At 34.9% G+C, this 19722-nt stretch overlaps 1 protein-coding gene across 2 annotated transcripts in view; it reads left to right on the top strand.

Annotated features, from left to right (window-relative positions):
• The window catches only part of LOC106061922 (fasciclin-1-like), a 139860-nt gene that overhangs the window by 102086 nt on the left and 18052 nt on the right, over nt 1-19722 (top strand). For both annotated transcript variants that reach the window (XM_056017270.1, XM_056017271.1), the window contains exons 5-10: nt 11900-12098; nt 12965-13091; nt 13459-13618; nt 15916-16072; nt 16753-16885; nt 19317-19464. In XM_056017270.1, the coding sequence (XP_055873245.1) occupies nt 11900-12098; nt 12965-13091; nt 13459-13618; nt 15916-16072; nt 16753-16885; nt 19317-19464 (924 nt within the window). The remainder of the gene's footprint in view (nt 1-11899; nt 12099-12964; nt 13092-13458; nt 13619-15915; nt 16073-16752; nt 16886-19316; nt 19465-19722) is intronic.

Here is a 19722-nt window from a genome sequence, read left to right as displayed (position 1 = left end):
TACATTTCAAGCGTTAAAAAAAGAACTAGAAATGGCTGTTGTCACTAACGTAGACCACAAAACGCCGCTGGAGGTTGAAACAGATGCATCGGATATCGCTATATCCTCTACATTATCCCAGAACAAAAGACCAGTTGCCTTCTTTTCAAGAACACTATCTCTTAGCGAGAGACGTCAATCCTCCGTAGAGAAAGAAGCAATGGCTATCGTGGAATCAATCAAGAAATGGAGACATTTTCTATTAGGGTCGCATTTCAAACTCACCACGGATCAAAGGTCCGTATCACTCATGCTTAACGGTAAAATAAAAAAAACGACAAAATTCAGAGGAGGAGATAAGAACTATAAATGTACAGTTTTGATGTGTGTTACCGGCCGGGGGCTGACAACATGGCCGCCGATGCTCTTTCTCGTGGATTCTGTGCAAGTACAACCACCCCTAGGTCTTTGAAAGAACTTCACAACACTCTTTGTCATCCAGGCATAGTGCGAATGCTCCATTTCGTCCGGTCAAAGAACCTTCCGTATGCAGTTGAAGAAATAAGAACTGTAGTAAACAATTGCCCCATCTGTGCAGAGATAAAACCTCGTTTTTATCAACCATCTGCCGGCAGCTTAGTAAAAGCCACATCACCATTTGAGAGACTTAGTGTTGACTTTAAGGGACCACTCCCTTCTACCACTAAAAATAAATATTTGTTGACAATTATTGATGAGTACTCAAGGTTTCCTTTTGCATATGCATGTCCTGACATGTCTATTCAAACAGTAATTAGATGCTTCACAAACCTATTCAGCATTTTCGGCACGCCCTCGTATTTACATTCCGACCGGGGATCAGCTTTCATGTCTGAAGAGCTACGATCTTTCCTCAGAAGTAAAGGCATAGTAACAAGCAGAACCACAGCATACAATGTCAAAGGGAACGGGCAAGTTGAAAAACTGAACTCGACTCTCTGGAAGTCAATTCTTCTTGTCGTCAGGTCAAGAGGACTACCTAACACACAATGGGAGCTAGCCCTAAACGACGCTCTCCATTCAATTAGATCACTACTATGCACTGCTACAAACATGACGCCTCATGAAAGACTATTTTCCTACAAAAGAAGGTCCGCCTGTGGTGTCTCTCTGCCGACCTGGCTATCTGTTCCAGGGCCTGTCCTAATGAGAAGACATGCGAGGCAAAGCAAATATGAACAGCTGGTAGATGAAGTGGAGCTTATTGAAGCTAATCAGACAGAACTAGGCCCACATACGTCTTCCAAATGGACGGGAAGAAACTGTATCTCTACACCATTTGGCTCCGAGAGGCGACTCATCTTCAGAGACCGTAGTACATGATTTCGCTCCGAAAGACTTTGAGACATCTTCTAAGGTCTTTCAACATCACTGGCTCCTGGTAACACTGAGACTTCTCCGGGTGTCTCCCAACACTCAGTGGCTTCTAGGGGTGACATAGAGACATTTGTAGAGAACATGGTTCCACCTGCTTTTAGAGCAGAAGAAAACATTATTGAAAATGGACAAAATTCACCTGCTAGAGATACGCCCTTACAGCACTCGTATAATCTCAGAAGTAGAGCGAAAAGAAACTAAACGGGGGGGGTGAATGTTGTGTATTTATGTTTCCTGTTGTGTGTTGTGAACTGATCTGTTCTAGTGTGTCAAAATGTCATGGTGTCCAGGTCAGCTTGTGTGTGTGTGTGTGTACTGTGTTATGTGAACTGTTTTGTCATTTTGTTCAATAAAGCCTAGCTTCAAGACATGTCTTCCTGTAGTGTTTTATTAGGTCACTACAGTACACACACGCAAACATACATACATATAATTTTTTTTCGCGGAGGGAGGGGGGAGATCAAAATCTCTTAACCCCCCCCCCCGAAAAAAATTCTGGCTACGCCCATGGGTGGGAGGCTGAAATGGTAAAACTCAATATTCTACCCTCAAAATTGAATTTGCATTTACTAATGATTTATGAGAGGCTGAATTTTACTTTAGAGAGAGGTAGCGAAATAATATTTAATATTTTTTAAAATAATATTAACAATTAATCTAAAGGGTTGGTGGTGGATGTGAAGCATTATGCGGGGAAATATCTCTACCTCCCCTCCCCATAATCCTTTGATGTGCAGGCCTAAATTATATAATGTGATTTCCCCCCGCATTCTTGTGATTGTACTTTTTGTTTGTTTGTTTTGTCAGCTTTTCTTTTGACTCATGAACATTCTGTTGAAAATTAGTTATTGTTGGTATTTTCGAAATAAAACATGCGCTAAAAAATCAATTATCTTCAAAACTAAGTCTCTATTGAAGAGTGCCTAATTCTCTGCCTTGTCAAAAAGTGCCCGATTTCCCGGGTGCCTAAATTACTGGGAGCTTAAATTTCCAGACACCAGTCGATTGTGAGTCAGAAAGAATAAAATCATATGCTAATAGCAGAGCTGAGTTTGTCACCCAGTCCATCTACTGTACATACACACACACCGTTTTCCATTCATTGGACCAAGGCAGACTCAACCTCGGGTTACAGAGGTCGCTTCCCTCCCCTTGTCTCTGGTAAAGCAAAGAGGGATATCCTTGAGCCGCCATCGTCTGGATGTGATTTCATCCTGGACGTCTTAGCTAACTTCTGTTCCCCCCTTCCCTTTAAGACTTTGTTTTCTTTCCCCACTTTCTCTACCCTCCCCTCTTCTTGACATACCGGTACTTTCATTTTCCACATATGACTCCCCTTCCCTCTTGTGAATGGTTATTGGTGTATGTATGAGTGTGACTTACATAACGCACCTGTGGTGTATTGCTCCAGTGGTCAAAAATGGGACGCCTAGTAATTGAGGTATGTCTTTGATGGTTGTGAGATATGAACAATATGGGTATTTGGCGCAGTAGAAAGAGAAAGTGAGCGCTGTTTTCTTGCTGAAGTTCCAGACCGCCGAGCAACAACTTTAGAACAGAATTAGTATACGACTAATTTTATATTTATCACCAACTACCAGGATCCACTTGTCCAGGTACTACGTAATGTTGTAATTATCTTTGACTCAACTCTTTTGACACACAATATAGTCAGCTTTGCAAAGGTTTATAGTGCTTTGTTAACAGCGCTTAAAAAAATAAATTATTATTTTATAGTTATTTGCAGGCTTACATACCTAGATAAACCTAACTCTATCCTAACCCTAACCTTAACGGTACCTAAACCGTTAATATGAACATTAAGCCTATATCTAGAGTCAAAATGTCGATTTTGCACATTAACGTAATCGGTAGCAAATCAGCTAATGACCAGATCAGCTAGCACGTAACATACACGAAATGCAGCAATCCAAAGGTTAACACAGCATTTTTGCTTCAAGTGAAATTAGACTTAAACCAGATGTAATAGTTTGCTTAGATGGTCAGTGACATCTAATTCTATAAAAAGTAGTATTGTCAATAGGCAATTTCTCCACAAAGTATCCAGACACTGTAAATATTTTATCAGAGTTGCAGAGTTAGCAATGAAAGCTTTGGCATACTCTACAATCACCAATAACAAACATTTTAAATATTTTTTTTCATTCAGACAATCCTAATTAGTCATTGAATTGTTTCTAAGATTAAAGCTGGGCTATTGAGTCAGCTGAATAGCTGTTGTTAGATAAAGTTATTTATTCTGATTTCTGATGCTTGTGTTTAAAAAAGAATTCACTTTCAGGTTATTGAAGGAGAGCCCAAGGAATTTAATACTTTTTGTCAGCATTATAATTAAAGCTTTTCTTTTGCAAACACAATACGCCTAGAATGCCACTGGTTTCATTCTTTGAATTTAGGCCTTCATAAATAACGGAACCTAACTAGTCGCTAGTGACTATAACAGTATCTTTCGATCTGCCACAGAAGATACGTTCTGCAAGTCAGGAAACATCAGTTTGATTTCCTTTATCAAGCTAATAGAGAGATCATTTAGTTCAAACCTGTCAATACAAGCTTCCAGTTCTTGAAACACGTCGCGTCTAGTCGTCGTTCCTTTCATGGGTAGTAAGTCCAATAGCTCTTCAACAATGTTCAAGTTTTCGTCGACCCCACGAATGAATACACACAGTATGCGGTGTCTGTTACACCAGTTGACTCGTCCAGTGCAATGGAATAAGCTACAAAGTCTTTTGCAGCGGCAATCAGTTGCTTTTGAACATTTGTCGCTGCCTCGGTGATCCTGCTTGCAACTGTGTTCGCAAACAAACTTATGCCTTCGAAGAACTTCTTTTTCTTGGGGCAGATAATTTCACACGCCTGTAGCATACACTCTTTTACAAACTGGCCTTCAGTGAATGGTCGTGATGCCTTTGCTATCTTGCTAACAACAAAGCTTGCTTTCACAGAATCTTCGCTTGCAGTGTTGATGCGTGCTAAAAAGTTTCTTTGTTTTCTGAAAGATGCTTTCAAGTGATGGACTTTTTCCTCGCGCATTTTGCCGGACAGTCCAGCATACTGTTCTCGATGCAATGTTTCATAATGTCTATGTACGTTGTATTCCTTGAGCACAGAGATGCACTGCAAGCAAATAATACAGCGGAGTTTCTCGCCCACTTGTGTGACAAAATATAAATTTTTCTACTTCTCCTGGAACAGCCTTTTTTCATCCGCAATCTTTCGTTTTTTTTTTTTTGTCGACGATGACATTTTTAGAGCTACAACACTACTACAGTAAAGTTGAGTAAACAATGAACTCTCCTTCGCAACTGACAAACCTGATGACAAAACATACATATACACTGTTCTAGCCGCCCACCTGAGCGATGCCCGCCTGACACATGTACCCCATCCTTTCCTGGCTTATATGTGGTCATTGTAAATTTTATCTATTTTTTTTTTTAATTCGTGGACGTGGCCGCGGGCCGCACAAAATAGTATCGCGGACCGCAAGCCGCGTGTTTGAGACCCCTAGCCTATCTAGAGCATTGAGCTACTAGACCTAGTCTATAGTCTAAATCTAAAATTAGATGTACCGGCACTTTGATCTAGATTAATTCTAAATCTAAGTCTAGTAGTATACACCTGGTCACATCTGATCTAGACAACTAGACTAGAATAAGATTTAGAACTAGATCTAGATCCAAATCTAGAATAATCTACATCTAGATCTATTTAGATCCAGATATTAATTTTAAATCTAGATTTACGTTAATTCTTTAATTGTGATATAGAGTCTAAGTGCCTGACATCGTACAATATCTCTAGTTCTAGATCCAGTCTAGATGAATTAGAACTAATGAGCCAATTGATTCCCAATCAGTTTGAAGACTTCATATTAACTGGCACATTCAAAGGAACTCTGCTTTATTTAGATCATTTAGATCTAGTAAATATTGAAATCTTCGCGCATCAGCGCGCACAAATAAAAACACTCGATACTGTCTCGCAGTAGATCGAATAAAAAATAGTCCATTTCCAGGCATTGACGCACTGATCTATATATATGATTAGCAAGAGCTACTTTTTAGCGGCCCCCGAAAGGGGAAAAGACGCTATTAGTTTTGTGTGAAATGTCTGTCCGTCTGTCCGTCCGTCCCGTTTAAATATCGTAAACAAGAAAAGATAGTGAAAATCCAACATCACAATATTTTAGACCATTCAAAGTTCTGATGCAACGGCTACTTTTTTTCTTTTCTGAAAGCGAAAAATCGAAATTTTTAAATCACTTATGCAAGCAGTTTTTTTTCATTAAAATACACCATTTTACAATTATTAACTCTTAATTAGGGGAGACGATATTTTGTAAAAGATTTTTGTTTTTATATTTGTATTGTTAAGTTATGTAAGTTCTGTTATAAAATACGAATAAGAGATTGACCTTTTTCAAAACAATTACATCAATTATGACACTTCAGTAAGGGCCCGGGGTCGGCAACCTGCGGCTCGCGAGCCACATGCGGCTCTTTAGTTCCATACGCAAATATTATTTATTTTATCGAAACTTTTTTTTAAATAGTTCTGAATCGTTTAATGAAAATTAGGCGCTGATTCTCTCAGCCACTTGTACTCGCTTTTCGCCATAAACCTCCCCCATTACACGCGTTTTCACTGTTGTCAGTTCCTCGGAAGCTCTCGACCGTCGTCGCTTGTTTCTATGTAGTTTTTAATTCGCTTTCGATGCAAGACGAATATGCATCTTCACGTGCTATGGCGTATAGTTTGTTGTTTCAATTAAATGAGTTAGAAACGATTATCGTCTCAAACTTAGAAGCATTCTTTAAGTAATGCTAATATGGCCAGCTTTGCAGTACCACTAGAAGTTGCACAAAAAAGCAAACCATTTAGAGATGGTGAGTACGCCAAAGACTGCTTCCTACGTGCATCTGAAGAACTGTTTCGTTATTTAAAAAACAAACCAGAAATCTTGGGGAAAAAAGGCAAAGATTTACCACTATCCGCTGAAACAGTACAAAATAGATTGGCTAAAATGTCTTCAAATGTAACATATTTGCAGGTGGAAGATATTCAACTTTCTTTTTCCCTATTACTTGCTGTAAATGAGTCTTGCAACATAAAAGACACAGCACAAGTTGCCCTTTTTTGTCAGGTATATCTCTTCTCAAGGTCCAAAGGAAGAACTTCAGGGTCTGATACCGCTATCGTGACAAACTAAAGGTGAGGATATAACGAATGCCATGCAAAAATACCTTGAAGACATTAAGATCAATTGAAATAAAATCGTTTAAATGGAAACTGATGGAGCTAGAAGTATGACAGGAGCAAATAAAGAGGCACCTACGATTCTTCAGAGAAAAATAAACCACGAAATTCTTACACCATTCTGGCCGAAATAGTTGAGGCCATAAATTCGGTAATCATTATTGTTAACATCATCTTGTCCAAGCACTTTACCATTGTCAGTTGTAAAGACTTAAATGGAGACTCAGTATTCCGAGCTCCTTCTTCCCAATAAAGTGCAATGGCTGAAACGTCTTGTTTGTGCTTGAATGGAAAAGGCATTAATCAGCCATAATTAGAGAACGACAAATATATGCAAAAAAATTACTTTATGGTTGATATAACAGAGAAATTTAAATGACCTGAATCTAAAACTGCAAGGAAAGGGAAACCCATGCAATGTTTTGGTAGAAGAATTTGTTTTTTTTTTTGAAGAAAAATTAATTGTTTTTGCAGAAGATATTCAAAGCGTTAAGTTACTTCATGTTTAATGTCTAAAGCAGCATCACGATAAAATCAGTGAATCTTTTGACACAAATTACTTCAGCACAGTTATAAAAAAAATCAAAGCTAAATTTCTTGATAGATTTGAGCTATTCAAAACCAACAAAACCATTCTAGCATTCCTCTCAACACAAATAGTAACACAATCCACATTGATGCGTTTGGAATTGATACTGGATCTCTAGAAACACCTTTGATCGATTTAAAAAGTTAAGTTTTGTGGGGTGGAAAATTAACAGAGTTGAAAATCAAGTTGAAAGCGTTGGAGGTCGAGAATTGTATGTAAGTTATGCAACAAAAGTGGACAGTTAAAAGGAATGCCGAGAGTTGATTGGACGCATGGAATAATCTTCCAAAATGCTACAGTAGGTTGAAGAAGTTGACCTTTGAAGTACTGACTATCTTTGGATCGACATCTACGTGCAAGCAAGTGTTCTCTTGCAGGAGTATAATTTAATGAAAAGTAAGAAGCTAAAAAACAAATAAAAATTTAGAGCGTGTTTGAAAATAAAAACAAGTTATGAGCCAAATGTATCCAAACTTTCTAAAACCATGCAAAGCCATCGCTCCCATTGAATTTGTTTGCTCAATTGTTTGTATGTAATGTACAAGTTAGTAGTGTAAGTAAATGTTTAATTGCTTTAGTTGGTACCGTAATGAAAAAATAATTATCTAATAATGCCATATGTATATTATATAATTTGTTGTGAAAAACGCTAATCATATATGAATAAATATATTCGTTTTTGTTTCATTAAATTATGTGTGAGTAGGCCTACTATTTATTGTTGGTAAGAAAAAAAATGTAAATTTTGTGGCTCTTTAAAAACTTTAAAATTGTGTAAATTCTAATTTTTGTCTCTTCCGACTCAAAAGGTTGCCGACCCCTGAGTTAGGCCAGAGGAGGCGCGGTGGCTGAGCGGTAAAGCGCTTTGCTTAGAACCGGGAGTCACGGGTTTGAATCCTGGTGAAGACTGGGATTTTCAAATTCGAAATCTTTGAGTCCACCCAGCTCTAATGGGTACCTGACATTATTTGAGGAAAAGTAAAGGCGGTTGGTCGTTGTGCTGGCTACATTACACCCTCGTTAACCGTAGGCCACATAAACAGATGAACTTAACATCATCTTCCTTATAGACCACAAGGTCTGAAAAGGGACTAGTTAGGCCAGATTCACATCTAACTTTGCATTCACTTACACCTATCATTTGATCTGCTGGATCGTCGGGGCACTACACAAGATCTGTCAACCTTCTTTCTCCATTCTTATCTCTCATTTGTCTTTGATATAATTTCATTTGGATGTTCTTTCTGAAAATATTGAAGCCTGCCTGGGTGGACCACTTCGGGGGCCTATTTTGAGTTTGTGTTTCTACACAAACTGTCTTTGTTATTTATTTTATTTGCCTTAGCGGGAGGAAATGCGTACTTTTAGATGATAAAGCGTACTCACGTATTTTCGAGCAAAATACGCAAGATGCTCACTTATTGGCAACACTGGCGTATATGTGATAAAATTTGTGTGAAAAAAAAAATCGACAGAATGAAAAAAAAAAGGTTTTTAATAATTAATGCTGCTAGGTGGGCAACGCACCCTCAAAACTTACCGTTCGTTGGCTTTTCGATTGCATCGATTAACGGTTTGGATCTCTCTGTCCTTTAAGATCAGGTAAAACACTGGATTCAAATAGAAACTGTAAAACTTATCAGCTCAAAACTTCATTTAGATTAGTTTGACGTCTTAATATTTTGTTTTTATGTCTTTAATATTCTCACAGCGCATTGAGCCTACATTAGGTTTGTTGAAATTACTATACAATTTAAATTATTATTTCTATTTTGTTGTTGTTTTTAGCTGTTGATTTCTTTAAGATAAATATTTTATAAATATTAAGATAAATATTTTATAAGCTAAAATATATTATTCTTAAATAATTTTGTCAGTGCCACTAGACCACCAAATTCTAGTTTAGAATACATGCAGGAACTATGTAATCAGATTACTACACTTAAAGAGACAAATAAAAATGCAGTTTTTTTGGATTAATGGTGATTTCAACCTACCTGTTATATATTGGAAAACACTAACCATAGATAAACACCAAAACCTTAAGGACATAAATGAGCTTTTCATAGAAACTTTACACAACCTAAGTTTAGATCAAATCATTAAAAAGCCAACTAGATTAAACAACACATTAGATCTCTTCTTAACCAACAGACCTGGATTAGTAATTGATTATGATATTATCCCTGGTCTATAAGATCATGAGATCATAAAAAATACACAGTCAGATAAAAGCAGTAGCCAATACAAAACCCAAAAGAAAAATCTTACTCTGGAATAAATGTAACCTAACACAACTACACCAAGCTGCATTAAACTTTCAACAAACATTTTTATTAGAAAAAGACATTAACCAACCAGTCGATGACCTCTGGAATTTCATTAAAAACCATCTTAAAAGCATTATAGAAAATCATATACCAACTAAATACACATGAAACAAAATAAATAAATGCTGGTTTAATAATAGACTAAAGAAGCTTTGTAAACAGAAGGAAAACCTATATAGAAAATTTAAAGAAACTAATGCAGAAAGAGTTTACAAAAAGTATATAAAAATTAAACACTTAACCCAAAAAGTAAGCAGACAGCTGCAGAGTGAATACATAAACAATGTAATATCTAAAGATAACAACAAAAACCTATGGGCATACATTAATTCTAAGAAAATGGAAACAACAGGCATAGCGCCATTAAAAGATGAACATAACATAATACATAATGATAATAAAACTAAAGCAAACATCCTAAACAAATACTTTGCATCAGCATTCTTAGTCCCAGGAGACAAAGACATATTACTGAATTTGAACCAAGTAGACAACATAGAAGATATAGTAGTACAAGAAAATGGAATTCAAAAACTATTAGCCAACACTAAACCGAATAAAGCGTCTGGACCTGATGGTATTCCAGCTAGATTACTCAAAGAACTAAGCAATGAGCTAGCCCCAGTGTACAAAACTCTTTCAGGCTTCACTTTACCAGGGCAGAGTACCAAAGGACTGGAAAGAAGCTAATGTCACCCCCCTATTTAAAAAAGGAGAAAAATCTGACCCAGGAAACTACAGACCAGTATCACTTACCAGCATCACATGTAAAATCCTAGAACACATAATATGTAGCAACATCATAAACCACTTAGACAAACATAATGTCCTCACACCATACCAACATGGCTTTAGGAAATATAGATCATGTAAAACACAACTAATAGTACTAATTGATGATTTTTCAAAAGGTTTAGATAATAGTGAACAAATAGATGCTATCTTACTAGATTTTTCTAAGGCTTTTGACAAAGTTCACCACCATAGTTTGCTTAAAAAATTAAAATATTTTGGCATTAATGGTCCACTGCATCAGTGGATTAAAGATTTTCTGATAGGGAGAGAACAAACTGTAATAATAAATGGCTCCAAATCAACACCGATAACAGTAAACTCAGGTGTACCTCAAGGAACAGTCTTGGGTCCACTACTATTTTTAATTTACATAAATGATTTACCAACTTGCATTACTTCAGGAACAAAAGTCAGATTATTCGCAGACGATTGTATAATATATAGAACAAAAAAACAACACAAGACACAGATATTTTACAAAGAAAATTAGATGAATTACAGAAATGGGAGTCAAATTGGAGCATGTCTTTCCACCCAGAAAAATGTCAGTTGTTAAGAGTAACAAAAAAACTAAAACAAATTAATTCCACTTATCTTATTTATGGCAAACCAGTAACACAGACTAAAAACGCAAAATACCTAGGTGTTATAATAAATGAAAAACTGTCATGGAATCAACATATTGATGAAACTACAAAAAAATCAAACAAAGCATTAGGATTTATTAAAAGAAATTTCTATAAATCAAATAAGAACATACAATTAAAATGTTATTTAACCTTGGTTAGGCCAATAATAGAATATGCATTCTCCGTTTGGGACCCCTTAACTCAAGAAAACATTAAGAAACTGGAACAGACACAAAATAGAGCAGTGAGATTCATAACAAACGAATATTCACATTTGACTAGAGTAACACCTTTAGTAAAATCACTAAATTTAGAAAGCCTTCAGGACAGAAGGCTCAAAAGTAAAGTAGCAATCATACATAAAACACTGAACCATAATCTTCAAATACAAAAACAGAATTTAACAAAATACTCTGAAAGACACAAAGATAAAGGCACATTCCTCGTCCCATATGCTAGGACAAATTTGTACAAATACTCCTTCTTCCCTATTGCTATTAGAGCATGGAATGGGTTGCCTGAGCTAGCCAGGAAAACCAGTGACTTGGCAGAATTTAAGTCATTGGTTAATATGCATGACTAAATGCATGACGCGTAGGACGTAATCATCTTCTTTTTTGAAGTAAAGTCTGTATTATATAAGATAAGATAAGTTCTTTCCTTAATTTTAATATCAATGGAGCTTGATAAGCTGGTTTAGACTACAAAAAGCATACCCTAAATAAAAACTGTATGTTTCCATGTATAAAGATTAATAAGCTGGTCTGGACTGCTCTCTGTATATGTTATTAATATGAAACAAATGTTAAAATACTTTTTTGACTTCACTCTTTTTTTTTTATTGTTCTAGCTCACCATCCAACCATTTAACTTTTTTTCAGGTTTATGTTTTATACTGAAATCATGGAAATTCTTCAGAGATCAGCTCAAGAAGATGGAGAGTACAATTATAACAGACAGGTTGTGGAGGTTCTGAATAGTCCACAAGTGACTTTCTTCATTCCATCTGATGAAGCACTCAACATGATCCCAGAGCAAAAACTGAGCGAACTACAAGGGAACTTGAGGATGATGCTAGATGTAAGTTAAGAGAATGTGCAACTTCATTCCAAAAGGTTTACAAATATAATAGTCTGTTTTTTTGTGTTGTTTTTTTTAAAGTTTATATTATAATATCTATAATATGTATTATGTATGAGTGTTAATGTGACATATTCCTTTAGATGAATAGTTTGATTTTTTGAATTGTGGCTAATATACTGTTGTATTAAAATAGAATGAGATCTCTGTGATAAAAAATTCTAAAATCCATTGGAACTTCAGAAATCGGTTAACTTTAGCCTACATGTATAGGCAATCTGTTTTGCTCAGCTTAAGGGGTGGATTATAAAATTACCTTTATCTCAAAATGTTTATTAAAGCATATTTTTTCTTTACCACTTCGCCATGTTCTGGAATCAGAAATCATATTCTCAAACTTTGTAGGCAATAACTTTAATGCAAACTCAAGCTCCTGGATTATCTTAATGAATAAAAAAAGGAGTAGACATAATAATGAAAATTAAATAATTAACTTAGAAATTCACAAGAGTAACATTTTTGCATTAAATTCTAGGAAATCAAATGATAGACTTTAAAAATCAGTTGTATTCTTACTACTGGATGCAATTTATGAAAAGTAATTAAACTTATCACAAATAAAAATACAAGTGAAAAACACAATTTTTAAAAGAACTGCTACACTCTAAATAGCATAGCTGCATGGAAATGTTTATAAACAACATCCACTATGAAAGTTCCCAAATGATAAGAAACATATTATTTTTATTTATTATAGTAATGTAAAAAAGAAATGACATCAGAAATTCAAATTATAATATTCAGTTTTTGCTGTCAAAATATTTGTTTCTTGTTTTGTTTTTCATTGTGTTTTCTTTCTTCCTCAGATTGTCACACTTCACATCATCCCAAACCAAGTCTTGTACACATCATTAGTCAATCACAATGAACGTTTCAATACACAGTTCAATTCAGGGGCTGTGGTCTTCAGGAAAAACTTTAATAGAGAAGCAGGTACACAATAATTAGAAATCATTTTTAAAAAATTTAATGGAAATGATCCATGAACTCTGAAATAAGCAAAAACAACTGTGTACAGAATGAATATGCAAATAAGTAACGAGCTTTTTGAATTAAAGATTTCAGGTATATTTTAACATAATAGAAAATGTTATAGAGAATCTACAAACAAAATAGTAATACTGTACCAAAGTAAAATTTTCTAACACACCATAAACCTCTACTTTTCTGGTAAAAGAATTATTATATTGCCCTAGTTAGACACCATCAGCGTTAGATCCAAGGATGGATTTTCTTTAATGTGATTCTGTATATAGTTTGGTGTGTAGTCGATTGCATCCCTTTTTCTTTTTTTCAACAGTATATGTGACTGGTCAGCTTAAGGGAGGTCGTACTGTAACTGCTAAACTGAATCCTGCCAACATAACAGTGATGAATGGTGTGGTCCATCAGATTGATAACATTTTGGGATTTGTTTACAAGACGGCTATAGAGGAGATCTCCATTGATCCTCTTACACAGTAAGAGAAAGTTCACAGTAGTTTTAACATTTTTGGGCTAATGTTAAATGTTAAGTGTCGAGAATGGTAGGCAGGCTTATAATCTAAGTATAAAATGGTGTCCATATAGCAGGCATGTCAAACTCATTAAGATGTAAGGGCCACATAAAAAACTTACTATGACCTGAGGGGCCGCAGCAAAAAATCAGTTGCATAACAGCCTACTTGTTTTATGTAAATTAGACATAATACAGTAGAATACAATAATTAATGGCATATCTGTCCCTTAGTTAGCTAAATTTGTAGTACTATTTGGTAATTAAAAATTACTATGATTACGCATTATTCTCTTTGTCCTGATACTTGACATCATTTCTGGGATACAAGTTTATTAATGTCAGGTTGAAGTTTGTTTGCCACTGACACTTTTATCACTGATGACAAATTTTGATCAGATAATCTCGAACGATGAGGTGATTTTTTAGCTTTCATTATGCAAAAGAACTGCTCACAGAGATCAGTGCTTGCAAACATAAAAAAAAATTCTGGCTGCAAATTTTCGCCATTCGACGTACCGCTCAGGTATATAATTGTAAAATTTTGGCACAGAAAATTATATACACTTCGATTTCAACAAAGAATCTGACTGCTTTTCTATCAGCTCTAGTTGCACATTACCAGCAGTATTTTCAGAATCAAATGAGAATGGAGATGCAAACAACGAAATTTCTTGCTCATATGAAACGACGTCAAGAAAACGGTCATTGAAAGCATCTAATAACGATTCCAGGTGTAAGACATATATGTTGTAGCCTATTTAATATTTTAGTTCCTGACACGTTGAGAAGTGAACAAGATTTTCTCTTCATATTTGGTTTATCCACAAACGTAATTTTGCTTGAAAGCGCTTCAATGATCACACGCAGTTGTGACAATTTTGTCTTTACTTTGAAGTTTCAAATTCATGTCTTGCAGGTGACCAGTGTGATCAACTACAAAAGCCAAATCCTGAACCCATTCGTCAGTTTAAAAATGTTCAACAGGTTCACCTTTCATGTTTAGATACAATACAATTTCATCACTCAGTGCAAAAAATATTTTCAATACTTTATGACAAGAGACCCACCGGACTCCTATGTAGTAGGGAACACAATTATATTCGTGTCCAATGTCATCTACAAACATTGAAAATAGTCGAGGATTTAAACTACGGGCACGAATTAAATTTAGAGCGACTGAAACCGGTCTTATGACATGTTGAAACTGTAATTGCTGTGCGCAGAATGTTTCTTGTTGAATGATGCACTGAAAATGAGCAAGTAGCTTTGCATCAAAACCATTTAATTTCATGGTTGGTGCGCCATCTGTTGTTAGACAAGCTAATTTTACCAAAGGTAAATTATACAGCAATATCACCTCCAGTTATTTCTTAAAAACATCCTCGTTTCTTGTGGTGTTAAGCATAGAACAGAGCTCAAGTAGCTTCTCGTGTATCTCAAAATTCCTGTCACAAGCCCTTATGAATATAGTCAACTGTGCTACGTTATATGAGTTGACTCATAGAGACCCAATGAAACGAATTCAAAATCAACTATTATGTTTTTTAATCACGCAAGATGACTGACGTGCCATTAATTCTATCTACCAGTGTTCCTAGTTAACGCTATTTCTTGGAATGCTTTCACCTTTTCTGGACAAATTACTTCCACGGTACACTCCCTTACATTTACTTAATGATTTGCTATGGCTTGTAATTAAGTTTGACAAAATGTAGCAGGCTTACCTTGCAGACTCTCTCTCTCTCGTTGTTCAGTTTAACAAATACTATTTTTCAATTCAAGTAGCTTGCCATCTCTAATTTTCAAGCGTAATAGTTTAGCATTATTTTGATAATTTTTTAGGTGCCCAAGCGGGCCGCATGCAAAGCGTTTAAAATGCCTGCCATATAGTGTAGTGATTAGAAATTTAATGTTGACATGTTGGTGGACGTAATGGTTAAATGCTTGGCTTCCAAAGCTGGGGTCCTGGGTATGAATCTCAGTGAATACTGGGATTTCGAATGTCTGATTTTTAGGACGCCTCTGAGTCCACCCAGCAACTATAATGGATACCTGACTTTAGTTGGGTAAATTAAAGGCAGAAAGGGAATCATAGCTTAGTTATAACTAAAAAATTTTTTATGTATAATTACAAAAGAATTCAAAGAACAAAATCATTTGTGCTAATACAACTCCTAGCTACTTGTAAGTTTATTACTTTTATATATTATATATATGTAAAAAAAACAAATTAATAATATAAAAGTTATACATTTTCAGAAATTTTGAGCAGCTGATTTATGCTGCCAGGAAAGATCTTCAGGATTCCTTGACAGCTACAAGTGGTGTGACAGTGTTTGCTCCAACCAATGCAGCCATGTTTTCTGTTACCAATGTCTACCAAAATTACATAAACAATCAATCACTTATTAATATGGTAAGTTGATGATGGGAAACACTGATGTAGAGCTTTGAAAATATTAAATTCATTGAATACACTAAAGAATGAGTGAGCACAGATGATAATCTAAATGTCTTGGTTTGAACACTAAAGAATGAGTGAGCACAGATGATAATCTAAATGTCTTGGTTTGAACACTAAAGAATGTGTGAGCATAAATGATAATCTAAATGTCTTGGTTTTAAGTCCTAGTTGAGGCCGGATAGTAGGACTACAAAATCAATACCTTTTGGAAAGAAACTCAACTACTTTTGAACACAATGAGTGTTTCTGTAAAACATTGATGAAGAACTTTCTTAGAATGATTATGAGAAAGAAAACATAATACTAGAATCTAAAATGAGTGTGTTTCATGTCTTTCTATGATAAATGTTTCATGTCTTCTGCACTAACATAATATATAATTGGTAATTATTTGTATGTTTATATAATAAATTTATTCTACTTCCCAAGAGTTTGAATATGTGGTTAGTACAATGGAAACATTTTATGAAATAATGAACTTATGCTGTTAATGTGTTGTTAAGTCAGACTTTTAATTAAAAACTAGGATGTAGTTTATTATGTTATAAATCTTCCACGGACATGAATAAACATAATTTACATACTATTAATAGAAGAAAACTCACCCTTATCTTGAATTGTGTACACTTCAGGTTTTAGAAATGAGTCTTCTCCAACAAGGTCAATATTTCAACCTAATGAATTACAATGGAGGCTATGAGTCTTACAAAACAGCTGTGTCTAGATACAATGGTCGACTTATCAAAGTCTACAGTGAAGGAAATGGTTAGAATATATTTACAAAGCTTATAGGAACTCACTCTGTCTGTCTGGTAAAAAGTTTGTTCATATTATTTCTCCCGCACCAAATCTTTGATCAAGTTGAAATTTCGCAAAAATATTTCTTTAACCTAAACACATGAATCAATAAAAAAAAGTATCCAATTAGTTTAGTAACTATTGATAATAAATCATTTTGTTTGGAATCTTAAAGGAAAGAAATTGTAATTAAATCAAGTAAGCCTTAGTGAACACAAACCTGAAAAAAAGGACGAGACTGTAAGACTAAGACTAAGACTAAGACTGCTTTATTGATCCTTACGGAAATTTGTTGTGATTACAAGGACTCGTGTCTCATATAAAGACAACACAACAGAAAAATACACATAAATACAACAGACAACATAAAGAGTTCATTCAGCGACTACACACAGGTATCTTGGTGCATTTCATGTTCCCTGATCAATGAGTGGCGGTGATAGAGTCTGACCGTGTGAGGTACGAACGAGTTTTTGTACCACTCCGTTCTTGTTTTGATTGACAGCAGTCGCCCACTTCGCGACGACCTGACGTAGTTCTGATGGAGCGGGTGACCGTTGTCTTCCAAGATTTTTTCAAATTTTCTTAAGCACGTTTGTTCAAAAAGTTCCTTTAAATGTGGTAATGTTGTGATGCTTTTTTAATGATGTTTTCTAGACGTTGCAACAGTTTAGATAAGGCGTTGCCTTGCCAACAACTTATTCCGTATGTTAGCAGATTTTGTACAGTCGCGCCGTAAAATGTCTCAATGATCTTCTTGTTTAATTTAAAACTGTTGAGTTTGTATAGAAAAAAGAGTCGCTGGGCTGTTTTCTTTGTCAGAGTTCCAAGGTGGTCTTCCCATGAAAGCTTGTTGTTGATGATAACGCCTAGATATTTATATGCCTTTACTTGTTCTATAGATGTAGTGTTTATTTGCAGTTCACGTATAGTTTGTTTTTTCTTTCTAAAATCTATTATAAGTTCTTTAGTTTTTGTTACATTCAGTTCTAGAAAGTTGTCGGTGCACCAGTTTGTAAACTCTTCTATCGAGCTTCGATACTGAGTTTCGTCTCCTGAAATAAGACCGACTATGGCAGTATCATCAGCGAATTTAATGAGTTTAACTGAGTCATAGATGCTTCTTATGTCATTAGTGTAAAGAGTGTATAGAACAGGAGAAAGTACACAACCTTGTGGAGCACCCGTACATAGTACTCGAGTTGACGATTTGGTGTTGTTGACTTTAACATACTGGGGCCGTTGGGTTAAAAAGTTTAGAACCCATGCTTGCAAGTAAGGGCTTACATTTAAGTTACTCAGTTTGTTTATCATTAGATGTGGCTGTATGGTATTGAAAGCCGAGGAGAAATCTACGAAGAGGACTCGTGCATATGTTTTGGGTATATCGAGATGCTTATAAAGCTGGTCCAAAAGCAATAGAATGGCATCCTCAGTTCCTCTAGCTGCTTTGTATGCAAATTGGTGAGGGTCTAGGCTGTTATTGACTTTTGCTACAAGTTGTTTAAGGATATATTTTTCAAAACATTTCATAACAATAGATACAGTAGAAACAATAGATAACTATACAATCTTCCATGTTTATAAGCCTTTCACTAGCTGAGTGGTTAACATGTGGGCTTGAGAAGGTTTGAGCAATGAGTTTGAATTCAGGTCGTTTCCCCCTTTTTTTTTTATAAATGCTTTTTTATTGTTAGTCTAGATCTATTACAAAATTAATTACATGACTGATCCAAACTAATTTATACAAGTACACTTAATATAAGCTTTTTTTAATAATATTTTTAAAAAATATTTTTTTGTTATTGATCTAAAATTTAACAAAATTAGTTGTTAACCTTAGACCTCAAGTCCTTTCAGAAACTTGTTTCTTACACCATGATGTGTGATATGGTTAACAAAAAAATACAACACTATTTGAAGTAGGAATTTGAGTCTTGTCTCACAATATCTAAATGACTCCACCCTCACTTTGTCTGCTGAACATGGGAACACATTGAAACTGATTTTTTTTTTCAACAAGCAATAGTCTTTGACCAAAATTCACTATTTGATAATAAAATAATCATAAAAAATATATCATTGTAAGAAAAAAAATAAACCAAAAATTTTAAAAGTGACAAAAAAAAAAAAAAGAAAGTAATTAATCCGTCAGTATTCTTCAAAACCATCAACGTCTTTATGAAGAGCATTACTAGAATTACCTAGAAACATTGGTCAGCTGAATAATTCCATTTATATATAACTTTCATTATATTATATACCTGAACTAGTGCAGTTTCACATGATTTATCAATTGGATTCAAGTTAGGCAATAACCAACTTTATTTGATTTAAATGTATGTAATGTTTTAAATTTTAAAACAAAATGTACAACAATATTTTTTTTTTACAACAGACACCTGGGTTGAAGGAGGCTATGTGAAGGCTCGTGTCCTCAAACCAGATATTGGAGTCACCAATGGAGTTGTACATCAGATTGATGCTGTCTTTGGTATCCCAGTTCGTGACATTCCATATACCATCTTTTGTGAGGACTGGCTAGTGTAAGTTTACTTCCAATTGTGATATAAAGGGAGATTATTAGTGTGGGAAAACCTCTCTGAATATCTTTTTTTAATCTTGCAAAAAAAAAAAGGTGAAAAGTTGGAAAACAATGCAGAAAAGAGATAAACCTTTTTTTTTTAAATATCTTTTGAGATTTCTACAAAACTTATGTCAACTCACTCTGTCTGGCCAAAAGTTTGTACATGTTATTTCTTCAACACTCAATCTCAGATCAAACTGAAATTTTGCAGAATTAT

The sequence above is a fragment of the Biomphalaria glabrata genome, chromosome 18 (assembly GCF_947242115.1).
Source record: "Biomphalaria glabrata chromosome 18, xgBioGlab47.1, whole genome shotgun sequence".
NCBI classification, from domain to species: domain Eukaryota; kingdom Metazoa; phylum Mollusca; class Gastropoda; family Planorbidae; genus Biomphalaria; species Biomphalaria glabrata.
Note: the sequence above shows the minus strand (reverse complement) of the source record. Positions and strands in the feature narration are given on the sequence as shown.